The 16,613-nt window shown below is 38.8% G+C and overlaps 1 protein-coding gene across 4 annotated transcripts in view; it reads right to left on the reverse strand.

The window, feature by feature from the left end:
- Positions 1–16,613, reverse strand: part of LOC102219342 (cell adhesion molecule 1-like) — a 388,017-nt gene that overhangs the window by 60,923 nt on the left and 310,481 nt on the right. For all 4 annotated transcript variants that reach the window (XM_023342782.1, XM_023342783.1, XM_023342784.1 and 1 more), the window contains exon 6: positions 4,952–5,110. In XM_023342782.1, coding sequence (XP_023198550.1) covers positions 4,952–5,110 — 159 coding nt within the window. The remainder of the gene's footprint in view (positions 1–4,951; positions 5,111–16,613) is intronic.

The following is a 16,613-nucleotide window of genomic DNA, read 5'->3' on the forward strand; positions in this document are numbered from 1 at the left end:
TTTTTTTTAGCAGGACATCGACAAAGTTTTGGTTTTAGGTCGAAAAGAAAGACGATGGAGAATCTGAATCCTTTAAAAGATGAAAAGCAAAATGAGGAAGCCCATTCAAGCGGAACTGGCGGCTAACGTTTAGCGTCCTGCTAAAGGGAAACGTGTGGAGCAGAATGTGTGGAAAAGCTGCTGCTCCAAGCAGACAGAGTGAGCAATCTGAGGTTCCCGACAGACACAACAAAAGATGCAACAATCAGAGCAACATCCATGACTCGCCTTGGCTGCGATTGAGTGAGAGGCGGTCAATTTTATGCTGCTCAAAGGAACCTTTATTGACAAACCAACAAAAACAACAAGCAGCACCAGCTTGACCTCGGTGGAATCAGCTTGACATAAACAATAAAATTACATTCAAGGCGTTTTTCCTTTACACTTCCTGCTCTCTGAACCGTGGACGGCTGTTCTGGAGCTGCATCCTAAACGGATTCTACACGAACCGCAAACCAAAGCATGGGATAAACCTTCAGGGCTCGGAACGTTAGCTGGGCCGCACTAGAAGTCAACCTGCAAACGGCAAAAGGAAACATTCCACCAGAAAACAGAAGATGGCGCTTCAGAGCCAGAGAAACTTAAACTGTGGACGTATCATATTAAAGGAAGCAGAAAAGTTGCAAGACGTTTCTAAGCAACAGAGAGAGGAACTTCTGCAGATAACAGGAAGGCTAAGCAAAATGTTCTGGTTTTCTTGCTTCTTGCACATCACGGATTATGGGGGCGTTTGGAAATGTTGATAGTCTCAGAGTAAAACTAAAGCTACACAGATAAAAAAAACACATAGAATGCTAACTGCTAGCATAAGGTGCTAACAGCAGCTTCTATAATAATCGGTTTTGTCTTTGGATAACAGTGTGAACCAGTTTACTGCGGAGCTGTGTAGCACTGACTGCTCTCTCGTGCACACTGTGTAATATCGCCTCTGCTGCCGAGATAAATAAGAAATGATCGCGCAGAAATAGCAAAAGCTCTAAATTAAAAATTAGCTCTGCTGTTAGCGCATTAGCAGAAGAGTTCCCACCACTGCAAGGAGGTATGACCATCCCATAAAGGAGACATCCTGCAGAAAGAGAAGAGATATTTCTTCTTGTTTTATGTTTTTTTTTATGTAAACAACTTTGAGTCGCCTTGTTGCTAAAATGCCTTGTCAAAGTCCAGACCCAAATCCAACCAATAATCTGTGTCCATCTGAGTGACTTTGAGCTGTTTCCTGAAGAACGGACCAAAGATTCGGTCTGTAGATGTTCAGGGCTGGTGAAAACAAACCCCAGAAGAACATGGATCTCTCCTGTTCCACCTGCGTTGTGTCGGTTCATCGCATAAAATCCACTGAAGTCTGTGTTTGGTGACGAGTTCAGGGGGTGTACGTACTTTTACGAAGCTCTGTACCGGATGCATCTTTTTTTTTTATGATACACACAATGGAATAGATTTCAGATTTGATCCAGCTCTTCATAGAGAGAAAAATATCTGTATTTGATCAGAGAGGAGGAATCAGAACTTGCTGCTGGCGATGTAAACCGTTCTCGTTGTGGCCTGAACGTTCCGGTTTGATCCTGGCGTTTTCAATCAGGCCTGAGCCACAGCAGCAAAGTTCCACAAAAGGCCGTCCGACCGCCTCAGCCGTAAACAACAAAAGCCCGTTTGTCCGTCTGTCCGCTTCCTGCTGATGGACGGCTGGCGGGCACGCCGCCAGCTCAGTGGGCTCGCCAGCGTCCGCTCAGCAGCCCTTTGGCTTCCTCATGCAGTTCAGACTCTGAGGCAACTTTTTCCTGCTTCCACTCGTCTGACCTTGTCATCTCGGATCCGTAAACATGAAGGACGCCCGGCGCCTCCAGGTTGCTCTGATTTGGAAAATGACACAAAGAGTCTGAAGATCATCTTCAGTATCACAGCTAGATACCAAGGTTTTAATAACAATAAAAACAACACTGAGAAAGCAGGAAGCAGGTCAGTTATGCTAGCCCGACTTTCTCTGACAGCCTTAAAGGGCCGGTGTCATGTGAAAGTAACTTTTTCTGAGCTTTCCATCATGTTATAATTTTATTCCTTCGTCAAAAGCCCACTCAGAGTGTTAATTGATTCTTTAACACTCTGCATGTCTGAGGAATCCTTGAATCTCCTGTTAGTCTGTAATGTCTGTTTTGTGTTCGCTAATTGGTGAATACATTTTTTTTTAATTGCAGGTTTTTAACAGTTTTATAGAAGTTTATTCACACAGTATTTGCATTGAGTTTTCACAACTCAATGTTGTAGTATTATTATTATATTATTATTAGTATTAGTACTCTAGATCTGTTTTTTTCTACTTTTACATCATTTTCCATCCCACAAAAACACATCTTCTTTTTGCAACGTTTTATGTTTGTCTTTACTTTAAATTCTAAAAATAGAAATAAAATCTTCAATAGTAGATTTATCTAAAGTTCTAAGCTGTCTGTTTTCAATAGTTGTGTGATATTTTTGACTTTTATTTGGCGGATGTGAGAGTAAAATGATTCTTTCGGTTGGAAAGAACATTTTAACATACTAGTAATATGTTTTTAAGTCTGTTATTTTTTGTCATTAGGTTGGAATCTATGTGCTTTTTGATTTTTTACATCATTTTCCATCCCACGGAGAAAAAAAAGAAGCTAAATTTAGCTGCGTTTTATGTTCACCTTAACTTTAAATCCTAAAGCTTAAGAAAATTGTGATTCTTTAAAAATAACAACACATGTCCTACAGTAAATGCGTCCAGAGTTAGAAGTTGGTTGCTTTCAAAAAGCAGTGAGACATTTTGGACTTTCTTTCGGCTGGTCTGAGAGTGAAAACGTCTCCTTAGGGTGTAAAAGTTGCAGAAGTTGGTCTGATCGTGGTGAATATTTCCGAGCGGTTGGTTGGTGGATCCTTTGTGTTCGACCTCATCAGGTTTTCTCTTTATGGAGCGGCTGCCGGCCCCCCGCAGAGGCTTGACGTCTTTTTTTGTCTACGTGTTGTCCTTTTCTGGACACCGAGGCGCTTTGATGTCGACGAACTCGCCGGGGTGCGTTCCTCTTTTACTCGCAACGCGTCAAAAGTGCGAGTGTTGCCGTTTGATCCCTGATGGATGGAGGGTGATTAGTTTTCCAGCTCAAACTGGGAGCGACTCGCACGCAGCGAGAACAACTTTGATCAAATGTTGGGGATTCAAAGTTTTAAAAAAAAAACTGGGAAATAAACATTCTGCCCCTAAATTAAAACATTTCTGCAAATCAAATCATAGAAACTGATCAGTTTATATTTTATGAATAATTACAGACATAAACATAACTGGAGAAAAACTGAGGCTCCTCCAGGATTGTCCTGAATTTATAAACTCTGATCAGAAATATTATTTCTTTATTTGTTTTCTAATAATATTCAGATTTGGAAAACATCTGGAATCATATTCCAGATGTTCCCAGACTGCATTGGAACCTTGTGTATCCATTCATAATTATGGAAACAAAAAGATTTTCCGGATCAGACAAAGATTTTTTCTATGCAATCAGACACTTTTGGTCGCATCTCCACCGGTACATGGAACTGATGTTAAATCTTCAAGAGAACTGAATTTTTAAATGACTTTTCTGCTTAGGAAACCTCATATTTATGTAATCTGACTCTGAAATCTGATGAGTTTTGATCTTCAACACATCTTTATTTCCTTTAGCTGGTCCGTTGAGTACGACGGCATACAAGAGACACTGTAGAGAGAGAAACTTCCACCAAGAAACTCAAAAGGTTTAAAATTTATCAAAGTCAAATCAAATTTCTTGGTTTTTTGAAACCAAGAAATTTCCAAGTTTTTTCTAGACAATTTCTGAAATTTATCTCAAAATTGCAGACTTTTCAAGGAAATGTTTTGACTTTTTAAATTCTGTGATTTTTATGTTTTTCTTATCAAATATCTGAGATTAGTCTAAAAATTTCTGAGTTTCTTGAAACAAATATTTGACTTTTGGAGTGGAGAAATGTCCTTGTTTTTTATGCTATAACATTTCTAAGGCTGATCTCAATGTTTCTGATGTTTTTCAAACAAATTTTTCAATTTGAAATTCAAGTTTCTTCTAGAAGATTTCTGAGATTAATTTAAATAATCTTGAGTATTTGCTCAAAAGACTTTTGAATTTTGAACTCAGCAATGCAAAGGTTTTTCTAGAAAATGTCTGAGATTCTCTGAGTTTTTTTCCTAGCAAATGTTTTTATTTTAGAAGCTCATACATTCCCTTGTTTCTCTAGAAACTTTCTGAAATTAATCTGAAAATTTCTGAGTTCCTTGTTGAAAATTCACTCCTCTCTTAATTTCTTTTGCCTATAATGGCCCTAATGTGCCACCATAGCTGTAGATGATGGATAATATAACCTACTAGTCACGTTTGGATTTTTGTTTGGTTTGTATTTAAATGTTTCACCTCCAATAAAAAAAATAAAAATCAAGGTTACAATTAAAAAAAGCCAAAAGTTTGAAGTGATAAAGACATGAAAACTGGTTTATTAAAAATCTGAACACCAGACTGAAACATATAATTTTTGCCCGGTTGGTTTTCCACTAGGTTCTGCTCTATCTGTTTTCAACACATGAAAGGAGCCATTTTTACAGTAAACAACGGACGGCGGTGCTGAATATTTGGACGAAGCAACACTTATTGGCTGCAGCATTGTTATTAAAAACAAAAGCGGTGTTCAAAGCTTCTTCTACTGTCAGAAGCTGCAGAATTAACGCTCTCTGCTGCATTATGCTGCTTCCACAGAACCCCTCTTTAAAAAGTGGAGCTGCTCATGGAGCCCTGAGGTGAAGTGAAAACAGGTATTTGATTGCCTTTTTTAACACTTATGGAAACAAAACTGAGATAAAAAAACAAGCTTTTTTCACAGTTTTAAATGTCAAAGCTGCTGGACTCACATTGCACGTCCAGGAATTTGCGCGCCAGGAAGTCCTTGACCGCGGGATGGTCCACGATGCAGATGACCGGGACGCCGTCGTCCTCCTTACTGACGCCGAACGTCACCCGGCTCGTCACGGTGTACATCTTATCGTAGCTCAGCTCCACTTTGGGTTTGCCTGCAGGAAATACAGCAATACATTTAGCTATATTTAGCTGCATAGCTAGTTATTTTTGAAGCTAAATGTTTAACTCGCTAACAAAATAAGCATTTAATTAGCAAACTAAATAGTTGGCTGCTAACTGAATAGTGACAAAAAGTTTGGACACCATTGGTGTTATGACTGTTGGATTTGTATTACATTATATTATATTTAACATGCAGGAAGATAATTTCTACTAAATCCAGCAGCTGATCTGGTAAATGTTGTGCGACTTGTTGTTTTGATTCAGATACATTTAACGTCAGGATGAGGATCAAATCAGTGAACAACACCATCACACAATCCTTCAGTTCATGTTTTTAGTCCTAAAATGCTTTTAAATTTAAAATCAAAGTCTCCTGCTCCAATGTGGGCACAAACCTGTAGAAAGGTTCCAGAGAAGAAGGTCCAATTAGCAGAAAGTGTGCGGTTATTGGGCTGATTAATGAGCTGCCATCTTATTTCCTGCCTATCCTTCCTTTTCCCATCTGCCATCAGCTAAAAAAAAAACTCTTCACAGTTGAACAATGCTGTCTTCTCCCCGCGTCGCGTTCAGAGCGGCTCCTACGGGCCGAATCTACACGAATCAGAACTAGTACAGCTCAGCTGGAAGGTTTTAGGTGCTGAGTACCTGTCACTTTATTCTCCTCCCACACTGATTAATTCATCATCCTCCATCCAGATGCTAACTCAACATCCATTTGTGCTACGTAGAGGTAAAATGGAGGAGCCCTCCTGTGCGCGGCGTGGAGCCCAACCCGAATGGCGCCCGGATCTCTGGGACAAAGTCATTTCAAAAGATGGACGACTGAGCTGTCAAACTGTGCAACATCAAATATTTATCTGTTCAAGCAGAGACAATGTGAAGCAAAATGGGTTGGACTAAAACTTGAGCGCTCAGCGTCCTCCAGGAAGTAGACAGAGGTGGAGGAGCTCCACAACAGCAGCTACGTCATATTTTCCTCTGAAAACGTCAGTCGAGTCCTGACTGTTCCTGGTTAGCGAAGACAAACACCTGCAAACAGCTAAAGCCAGCAAATATTTGAAAAACATTAACTGATCTCAGCTATTTATTTTTTTTTAGCAAACAACTAATCAGAGCGTTGCAGAATAGTGGAAAAAGGAGGAGCAAATTTCCGCAAAAAACACTCAGAAATTTTGAGATACATTCCTGAAATTATCTAGAAATAACAAGAAAATTTCAGTTTCAAAATTAGAAAATTTGCTTGAGAAATAATTTGCATTTTTAGATTAATTTGAGAAATTTCTACTCAAAATGTGAACATTTTGAAATGTGAAAATTTCAAAATTTTCTAATTTTGAAATGACAAATTGTGAACTTTGAAAGTCAGAAAATTTTCCAAAAGTCTAAATTTTGCCTTTTGAAACTCAAAAGCATCCCTGTTCTCTTCTAGAACATTTCTGAGATTAATTTCATAATTTGATTTATTTCTAGCAAGTTTTCAACTTTTCATGCTCAGAAATTTCTGAGTTTTTTGATGGACATTTACTACTCTTTTTTTGCCCCCCTTTCGACAATGACCTGTTGTAGGAAAGAGGTAAAAAAATGTGCAAAATCTACATTACATCCCTGGAACACCAACACATACGTTCCCCTGATTGTTGTTTTATCTGTTTTATCTGTATCAGGGGACTTCCTGCCGGGGCAGAGCGCGGTTACTGAAATCGCCCCGTGGTTGTCTCTCAGCCCTGCAGTCTAATGGCTCCTCTGCTCCCTGTCAGTCAATAAAAAACCTTATTTCTGTCGGCCTTGAAAGAGCAGAAGGAAGCGACCCGGGCAGCGAGGACTGCTGTTCTTATGCGACTTTCACCATACTGTTAGTGTGAAGAGTCGGGATATAAATCACAGAAACTAACAGGATAAAAGGGGAAGGATGTAAATAAGATCAAGGATCTGTGGATGTAGAAACAGATGATTGGATTGGATCGTTATCTGCAGAACATTAAAGCAAATTTCACTGAAACATGAGTCTGAATTAGAGGAATTAGACTGAATACTTTGGCTGTTTAATTGAAAAATGAGTCGAAAAGGAGCATCTTTAGAAATATTTAGTCTTTGTGAGGAAACCAGATATTTATATATATATATATATATATATATATATATATATATATATATATATATATATATATATATATATATATATATATATATATATATATTATATATATAAAAGACATATAACATCTTGTTTCTCACTAAATGTGCGCACAACTGTGTCAAAATTCTGCTAAAGTCGAAAAAACACAATTACAGTGTTTCCATCCATCCATTTTCTAACACCCTTGTCCCTATTGGGGTCGGAAGAGGTGCTGGTCTATCTCCAGCTACGTTGCGGGCGAGAGGCGACTGGACAGGTTGCCAGTCTGTCGCAGGGCAACACAGAGACAGGTGTGGACAAACAACCATGCGCACACACCCACACACACCTAGGGAGAATTTAGAGAGACCAGTTAACCTAACAATCATGTTTTTGGACTGTGGAAGCCGGAGAACCAGGAGAGAACCCACCATGCACAGGGAGAACATGGAAACTCCATGCAGAAAGACCCCGGGCCGGGAATCGAACCCAGGACCTTCTTGCTGCCAGGCTGCGCCACAGTGCAGCCTCCATAAAACAGTAAACAATTAAAATCACGCATCAATAAGTTTGTTCATGCCTTAAGCTATTATCTGTGTTTCCACTCACCATATAATAGCGTAATAAGACATTTTGAAAAATTTCAGTTTTTTTTTTTTTAGAGAAAATGTTTTGGCGCTCCAATGAAGTGCTTTTTGTATTTTTTGGCTGTATTGAAATTGGTTTATCTCGCAAAACTTCAATGAAAACACTTTTTGCATCATACAGGTCACGTGATCAACAAACCAACACTACTGGAGTAAAAACCACGAAGAAGACAGTGACAGGAAGTAGTCGCAGGAGTAAAGAGCAGCATGTATTTTAATAAGTTTACCTGCATTTCTAATTGAATTGAAACGTCGCGACTACATAATCGTATTTGACCAAGTTTTGCACTCATATGTGATGGAAATGCAGCTGTCAAAAACCACGCTGTGTCATCATGTAACTACTTCCTGTCGTCTTCTCCCTCTTCTCCAGTGAACAACCCGCTTGTTGATCACGTGACTCGCGTGACGCGAAAAAAGTGATTCCATTGCAGTTCCGTGAAACAAACCAATTTCAACAAACTTTTTATTGAAAATCAAGAGTTTTTTCAAAATTGGTGTGTTTCCATTAAGCAATTGAATTTTCTAAATGTCAAAATGTGCAATTACTTGGTCAGTGGTCTGAATTCCAACTAAACCTTTCCTGTTTCAGGCTGAATAGGGTTAAAGAGAAGTTTAGTTTTTTTCTTGAATTCAGCACTTCAACAGTTTTTTCAGTGTTTGGTAGAATTGGTTTTTAAGCTGTCTGACGTGGGTCAAGCGTTCTGGATTTCTTCAGAAATATACTTTTGTGTCCTGTGATCTTAACTTCTGACGTTTTAAGTAAATTCTAAGATTTCTCAAAGCGTTCTGAAGATTTCTGACTGGAAATGAAAACGTTTCAGATGTCAGGCGGATTTTGGGAGATTACAAAGCAGAATCTTTCAGGTTCAGTCAGTAAGTTTCTCACAGTAATTAGCACACAAAACTAAAAATAAACACGTGTTAAAAAGCTCTAATGGCTGTCAGTCAGTCTTTATTGTCGGCCTGCGTGTGAACGGTGTGGGGGTTGAAGGTAAATATTTAATCACTTTTAAAATATTTACCATTAAACAGGGAAACTTTTGTTTAAATTGAGAGAAAAACGGGGGAATGAAGCCATTTAAATAAGAAATCTGTATTTTACATCTGCTCCGGTCATTGGTTACCTCTATCCATTTAAATCCTGATAAACAACAGTAAAACACTGATTCATCGGCTTACATACGATTAAAGACATAAAATCTTGTTTTCAAATGTCTGAACATAATTACCTGTCCAAAGTGACTCTACAGACTCAGAAAATACGAGGAAAGCGTACCGTCCCGTATTTTATGGACTCTGTAAAGTGGTTTGTGGGGTCAAAGCCGCAGAAGCGTGAATCCACCTCGTCAGGAGTTTCACTGCATCACAGTCGGTTATTTTCCTCCAGCTAAAGCCTCGGCTAGCGCTAATTCTAATGTGTCAAGAAGAGGAAGACCACATGAAGCACCCGGCGCACACGCCTCTTCAAACACGGCTAATTTTAGACAACAACTTCTCTGGTTAGTTGTTGCTTAAAGTCGGGGAAATTATCATTTGATGCTCTGATGGATTCTCAGTTTAAGTAAAAACAAATAAAAATGCAGAAAGATTAAAAATATAAACGTTTAAAGGTTATATATTACGCTTCCTTGAACAGGTTATGGCCGGTTTATGAGCTAAATAAACCAAGTTACATTTTTTGCACAAAATCATTCAGATAATTAGATTTTAGTCTGGTTTCAGCTCATTTCAGAATGGGCTGTTTTAGGGTCTGACTTGGGTTGCTAGGTAACAGGCAGAGTTCCGTTTGGGTTGCTAGGTAACGGGCAGAGTTCCGTTTGGGTTGCCAGGTAATGGGCAGAGTTCCGTTTGGTTGCCAGGTAATGGGCAGAGTTCTGTTTGAGTTGCTAGGTAACACACAGGGGCTACTAGACGAGCGTCAGTGGCTGCTGATTTATGACGTTACATTGCGGAGGTTTCTGAAACAGCTCATTTTCCAGACACCAGAAAACATGAACTTAATGCTAAAAACGTTGACTTATTGCTACAAAATATTAACTTATTGCTAAAAACCAGCTGGGTGTTTTTTTTAAAGCACATTGGCTGTTTCTAGGAGCAGTGGAAATGGAATGAAACAAAAAGAACAAAAATGAAACGATTTGAGTGAAGGAGAACCTGCTGAGGTTCTGGAAGCCCAAGTTGCTTTGACAGAACCTTCAGCTCATCTTCTTCTTGATAATACTCCATAGATTCTCTATGTGGTTCTGGCCAGGCCTCCTTTCTGCTGTTGCCATGGTGATTTGGTTGCTTTTGTGTGAGTCTGTACAAAGTCCAGCTGGGAAATGAAACCCACACCTCCATAAAGCTCATCAGCAGACGGGAGCCTCTTCAGATCAATCTCCTCCATTGGCCTTGCTCCGCACTCCCTCTAAAGGCTACAAATGTTTTCCTTCCACTTAACTTTCCTGCAATATACTGCAAGGCAGCAGTCCATGAACATCAAGCTTCTTCAGCAATGAAATTTTGTGATTTATCTCCTTGTTTTTTTTTTGTCAACCTAATGCAATAACGTCCTGAGAAAGAAAAATGATTTTACTTTGATTAAATCATTCAGTTATTGATGAACTTTCGGAGGATATTTTACTGTACTGACATGCAGTCGTCTTTGCTTCCCGCTTTGTTTTTCATGGAACCAAACGAAGCTCAAACTGATCCTCTTTTCATCTCTGCACGTGAACCTGCCGTCGCCGTGACGCCGTGGAAACGCCTGATTTCGTAACCCTGATGGCGTCTGACGAGACTTTCTGAGACGTAAGTGAAAGATAATGTCTGTGCTGTGATTTGGTTCTGTCTGCAGATAAAATAATGACTCTCAGAGGCGATTAGAGGTGACAGGACGTCCCTGTAAGTGCGTTGGTTATGCACTTACACATCCAGACAGATGCACTCGCTCTAATGCACAGTCACTGGTTTTTTTTTTCTGTTCTTAAATAAAAAGCTTTATGGGAGCGACAGTAAGCAGAGTCGGATTCGGTGCTGCAGGTGATAAAACGGCCTTTTTCAAATAGTTTTGAAATGGAGATGAAAGCAGAGGTGTGATGGAAAACCTCTCAGATATTTTGGGTTTGAATTTTAGCTGAAACCCGCGAGCGTCGCTTCGTCTCTGAGGTCCGACAGCGTCATTTAGGAAGAGGTTTTTAAAACACAGACAGAAAGTATTTGCCCGCTTACATGTTTATTTCGCTCTTTTTGTTAAATCTACATAATTTAGGTCATAAGATCATTTTAATACACTGCAAAAACACAAAATCTTACCAAGTATTTTTGGTCTGGTTTCTTGTCCAAATATCTTAGCGCACTAGAAATAAGACAAAACATGAAATAGGAGGATGTTTAAAGTCAATAATCCTTTAATATTGATGAAAATGTGGCAGATTATTTAACTTATATCATGGGAAAATGTTTGTCACTTTATTCATATCATATTGTAAAAGCCTTTGTCTGCACTGCATGTCAGTAGACGACAGAAATGCTTCTTTTGTTGTTTAATAACATGTTGTTTTGTTGTTGTTGTTGCTGTTTAAACTTTAGTTTTAAAAAATCAGACATCACATATTAATTAACATACATGGGATCAACATTTTTACTCACTATTCAACAAATATCACTTTCATTTAGCATAAATGCTGAATCAAACATGTGTTTTGTTTGGATAAATAAGTAGTTGGCACAAGGTCTATTGTAATTTCAGACTGCAGTGGCCCCCCTAAGAAAAAACCTAGACACAAAAAACCTAGACACGCCCCTGACTGCACTAAGTCTGAGCTGAACCAGATGATGCAGGATGAATCTGTGCTGCGTTTGGGGTTAATGTGCCGCATTGTGAAGCCTGCAGCTCGGCTCCTGATTGGACGTTTGTTTGAAAGTCTCTGCAGAGCCGGAGGCCGGCCGCTGAGGTGGAGCCGCCCAGCAGGGGGCCTGTTCCTCCCTCAGCTCGACCCGCACTTCTGAAGCGCCGCTGCCTTTGATGATGGCATGCAGGCTGTGAGGGCGCGGACACCTGCACACATCACTGAGGCTTTCATGGAAACGCAAACAGGAAATACGAACGGCTCGTTCTAATGGCTGCGAAGAGAAATTAAGACGCGTTGGCAGAAAACGTGCTGAATCTGTTTGTGTTATTGTTATTTTTGCCCGGTGCATTATGAGAACAAACTGGTTAAACGGTAAAACTACATAAAAATAAAATTACAATAGTTATTACTGTATGTAAATAACCCCAGATTAACTTCTTTATTTGTTTTTATCTCTCTTTGGTGCTTACTGGCCTTATCCAAGATTAACTTTCAGTTTTGGTGTTTGATGCTTTTATTTTGAAAATTCAATTTCCTGCCTGTGTGTTAACGAATGGCAGCTTAACAAGAGCATAAGATGGAAGACAAGTTGTTAGGGAGTTAATATTATGAGTCTTATTATTTTGAAAATGAGTATGTCTTAAATATGGACTAAAACTGTGCATTTGTTTTATCATATGCTGTTTATTTTTGATGGAGCTGATATTTTAAGTTGCAAACATCAATGGTTGTAACCGCATGATGTTTTTGCTTTCACTGTGTTTTATTAAACCTGAAAGTTCATCACTAAAGTCCTTCACTTGCTACATTGTCTAATATTCAAATGAACTAAAACTTAAAACACCGATTTAGACATTTAAAGTAAACTTCATAAGCTTGATTTAACTAACGGATTATAATTCACATCATTTACTCCTTGGACACTCAGCATCTCCATCAACTCTTGGCAGGAAGTTGTTGCAGTAAATCAATTAATCACATGATAAATTAAAATGAACTCAATGATTTTCATTCTGCAGATTAATATTCTTGGAAAGGTAATTTTGTTTACAGAGAATTCATGATTCATTATATTTATGGTTTCGGTTGTGTGTGTGTGTGTGTGTGTTGTTTTTTTACTTCCACTTTTATTAGTTGTTTTTGGTTGTTGTATTTTATTTGGGATATTTAAAATTTCTTCCAGTTCCAGTGTAAAGTTTTTATTAAAAATTAAAGTGACGCAGACAAATCGAAGCACTTTGGACAGAGGTGAAAGATATAATTGAAAAAAATGATCTTAAAGCAAGTTTCACTGGATCCTAAATTGTTCCTGTTAGCTCTACACCCTGGGGAACATAACTTTAGTAAATCAGAATGTACTTTTACAGATATAAGCTCATCAGCTGCAAAAAAATGTATTGCTTTGGCTTGGAAAAATATCAGTAGACCTAGTGCCACGCAGTGGTTAAAACAGATGTCGTCTAATTTGCCGCTAGAAAAAATAACATATATTAGGAAATCCAAACGAGAGGATTTGGGGGCCTTTCATTAATTTTATTAAGGACTTAGACTTGACAGAGGGTCTGTTTGAGTTCTGATTTGCCGGAACCTGTGGTGTGCCATGTTGTATAGATGTGTATATTTATATCTGACCAATTTGTAATCTGCTTGAATACCCCCGTTTTTGAGAAGCTGTGTTTTTCTTTTTCTTTGTTGTTTTTCCTTCGTTTTTCCCCCCTTTTTTGTTTTCCCTTTATTTCTTTGATTTTTATTTCTCTGAGTTGAGTAAAAATAATTACTGTCATGTAATAACTACAAAGAGAACCTGCTCAGATAATTACATGCTTGTATTTCCAAAGTGAAAAATCTCAATAAAAAATATATTGGTAAAAAAAAAAAAATTAAAATGGGCAAATTTGCACTATGATGTCATCATCAACACATTACCTGAAAATGTTATCAAAACAGCCATATTATCGTTTATCACAATAATTACTGGGGCAATTTATCATGCCGCAAACTTTTTTATTGTCACAGGCATAATTTCCCTTTTGAATTAATAAAGTATTTCTGATTTATTATTTATTACTGTCTATTTTATAGGTTTGCATTTCCTTATCATTTTTTTACTGTAACGTAACTATTGTCAAAAATAAAGGGAACTAAATGCCTCACTAAATAACAGCTGATTTTGAACAAAACTAAGAAGACGGTGGAACATCATGGTGTGAACAGCACTATGACATCATACGATGATATGATGATGATGTCACACCAGTTCCTTTGACCTCAAAGTCATCAACGTCTCTGAAGTCTCATTGCGGTTTATCAAACCACTGAGTGCGCACGCACCAACAGCGACTGTCGCTACTGTTCTTTTCCACGTTTGAGATCGGACCGATTTCGAGGAAAAAATGGCAAATTATCTCCAACCAGAGCTGCTGGAATTCAAACTTTCAACCAACGAGGTGATCGAGTACAAGCCGGACGTCTTCATGCTGAAACTGGAGCTGGACACGCTGGGGGAGGACCTGACCACAGACAGCGACTCCAAGACGACCATAGAGGAGAACGACTCAATCTCTCTGAACATGCAGTCGATGCTGGAGCAACCACTTGACGACACAGCCAGTTCCCTAGACGAGTTCGGTGAGGACGACGTCAGTGACTCTCTTATGCTCAGAGAAGAGGCCGATACTTTGAGAGAAGATCTTGAACAGGAAGGAGAAGTGACCCACCTTCAGCTCACTTGCAAGCTGACACGTGACAATGAGGTTCTGCAGCTGGAAAGGATGCACACGATGCTTCCCGCTTCAGTGGGAACGTGTGATGAGATCGGGTCGATTCTGTACAGAGAGCTGGAAGTGGTCAGAACTTCCCACCAGGAAATCAACTCCAAGTTCGAAACTGACGTTCTGTGCCTGCAAGAACAGCTGCGAACGTTGGAGGAGAACCTCAACAACGACAGAGCGCTCATAAACCACCTGACGGCCGAGAAGAACAAGTTCCAGCAGGATATCATGGTCCTCAAACAAAAATGCGGCGACAATGAAAGCAGGTATAAAACCGAGCTGGAGCGCCTGAGGAAAGAGCTGCAGAGCCAGGCGGCGCTGAACGATCATCTCCACGTAAAGATAAAAGAGATCAACGACAAGGCCAATCAAATCGAGGAGGAAGTCAAGCAGACAAAAAGGAACTGTTTCTTCACCTGTCTGAGGTAGAAATGGAAATGAAAGGAACTATATCACAGGCTGCATCTGGGACTGGGATTTTTCTTTATTCATCTTCACTAGATTAGATAGAAATATTTTTAAAATGTATATTTTTTTGTGTGTGTTGGTGTGCGGGTGTGGGTTTGTATGTGATGGAGAGGCAGAGACTGTGAAAGACCCCAAATTTTCAAGAACTAGGTAGCATTGTTAGCATTGCAGCATGCTAGCATGGGTTTTCCCGGGTAGCCGGGATTCACCCAGCTAGACCAAAGATATGTCTTTCCAGTTAATTGAGTGTGTGTGTGGGGCGGGGTGGGGGGTTGTTTGTGGGGTGTGTGTGTGTGTGTGTGTGTGTGGGTGTGTGTGTGTGTGTTGGTGTGAATGTTTCCTCTCTGCAGAGTCGCCACCTTGTCGTGGTGGAGAGGCTTGCGTGCACCTAAGATCGTGAGAGCGATGAGTTATTTAGCAAAACTCCAGGTACGGTCACTCTAAGCAGTAGCAAGGTGCCAAACAAAGAGCGACTCAAAAGAGACTCCTACAGGCTGCCGTAGAAACTACGACAAGCTGTTTATGTAGATATTCAAAACCCCTTATATACGACTTTAATTTACACATTTAAGATCAATCAACAAAACGGCCGACACGTTCAAACTATTAAAACATGAGATTTTTAAAATTCCATTTGAATCTCAGTGTACAATTATATTACAATACTTTTTAATAAAAAACAAACACTTTATTTTGTTTTAATACTACTTTATGACAGCCTTTTTGGCGTGCTAAACCTGTCTGGGTTGTATTTCAGTAGTACAATCAATTGTATCAAGAAAACTTGAAATAAATTAGTAAAAATGCTAATGTTAGCTAAAATTTTAATTTTATTATGAGTGTTGACTGGGATTAAATTACTGCATCTAGAATAGATAAAAACAACATAATCTAAAACTGGCTATTCGGTTCATAGCTAAAATGTTGGCTAGCATTCGCTTAATCCATCTAGTATGGAGACATGCTACAATTTGTTAAAATTCTTCTGTTAACTAAAACTCTAGGACATGTAGTCTAACATTCACTTTCTCCTATCATACTGACAGTGTATAAACCAGAGATAATTAAAACGCCAATGTTAGCTAAAATGCTAATAGTCGCATGAGAACTATCACCTGTATGAATACTAACTCCATGGTGTGTGCTAACAGATGTCTACGAAGTTGAGTTTTCGACATGTCAACATCCATCTAGTCCATCTTGTATTAAAATAGTAGACTTTAAATCTAGAATTTGGTAAAATGTTAATGTTAGCTAAAGTGCTAAAGGTTGCATGTAACATTAACTTCTTACATCAACTTTGAGAACAACACTAAAGCTTCTGAAATATCCTAAAAAGCTAGTATGAGATAATATACCAACCATAACATCTGGGCTAACATTAGCATGTTGACTAACATTAACTTACTTCATCTCGTATGCTAGCAGCAGTGTATAAGCTACAATTAGCTAAAATGCTGATCAGTGCTGATCATGCTAACATGCTAACAGTTGCTGTCACTACCATATTGATGAACATTACAATTCACTAGAAGGATGATAATACTTTATCATCTAAATTGGCCACAAATAAAATAGCTAAATGCTAACAGTAGCATGAAAAATATCCCTAGCATGAATACCAACACTAATTTAGTTCATTCATTATATAAGCT

The sequence above is a fragment of the Xiphophorus maculatus genome, chromosome 11 (assembly GCF_002775205.1).
Source record: "Xiphophorus maculatus strain JP 163 A chromosome 11, X_maculatus-5.0-male, whole genome shotgun sequence".
NCBI lineage: Eukaryota > Metazoa > Chordata > Actinopteri > Cyprinodontiformes > Poeciliidae > Xiphophorus > Xiphophorus maculatus.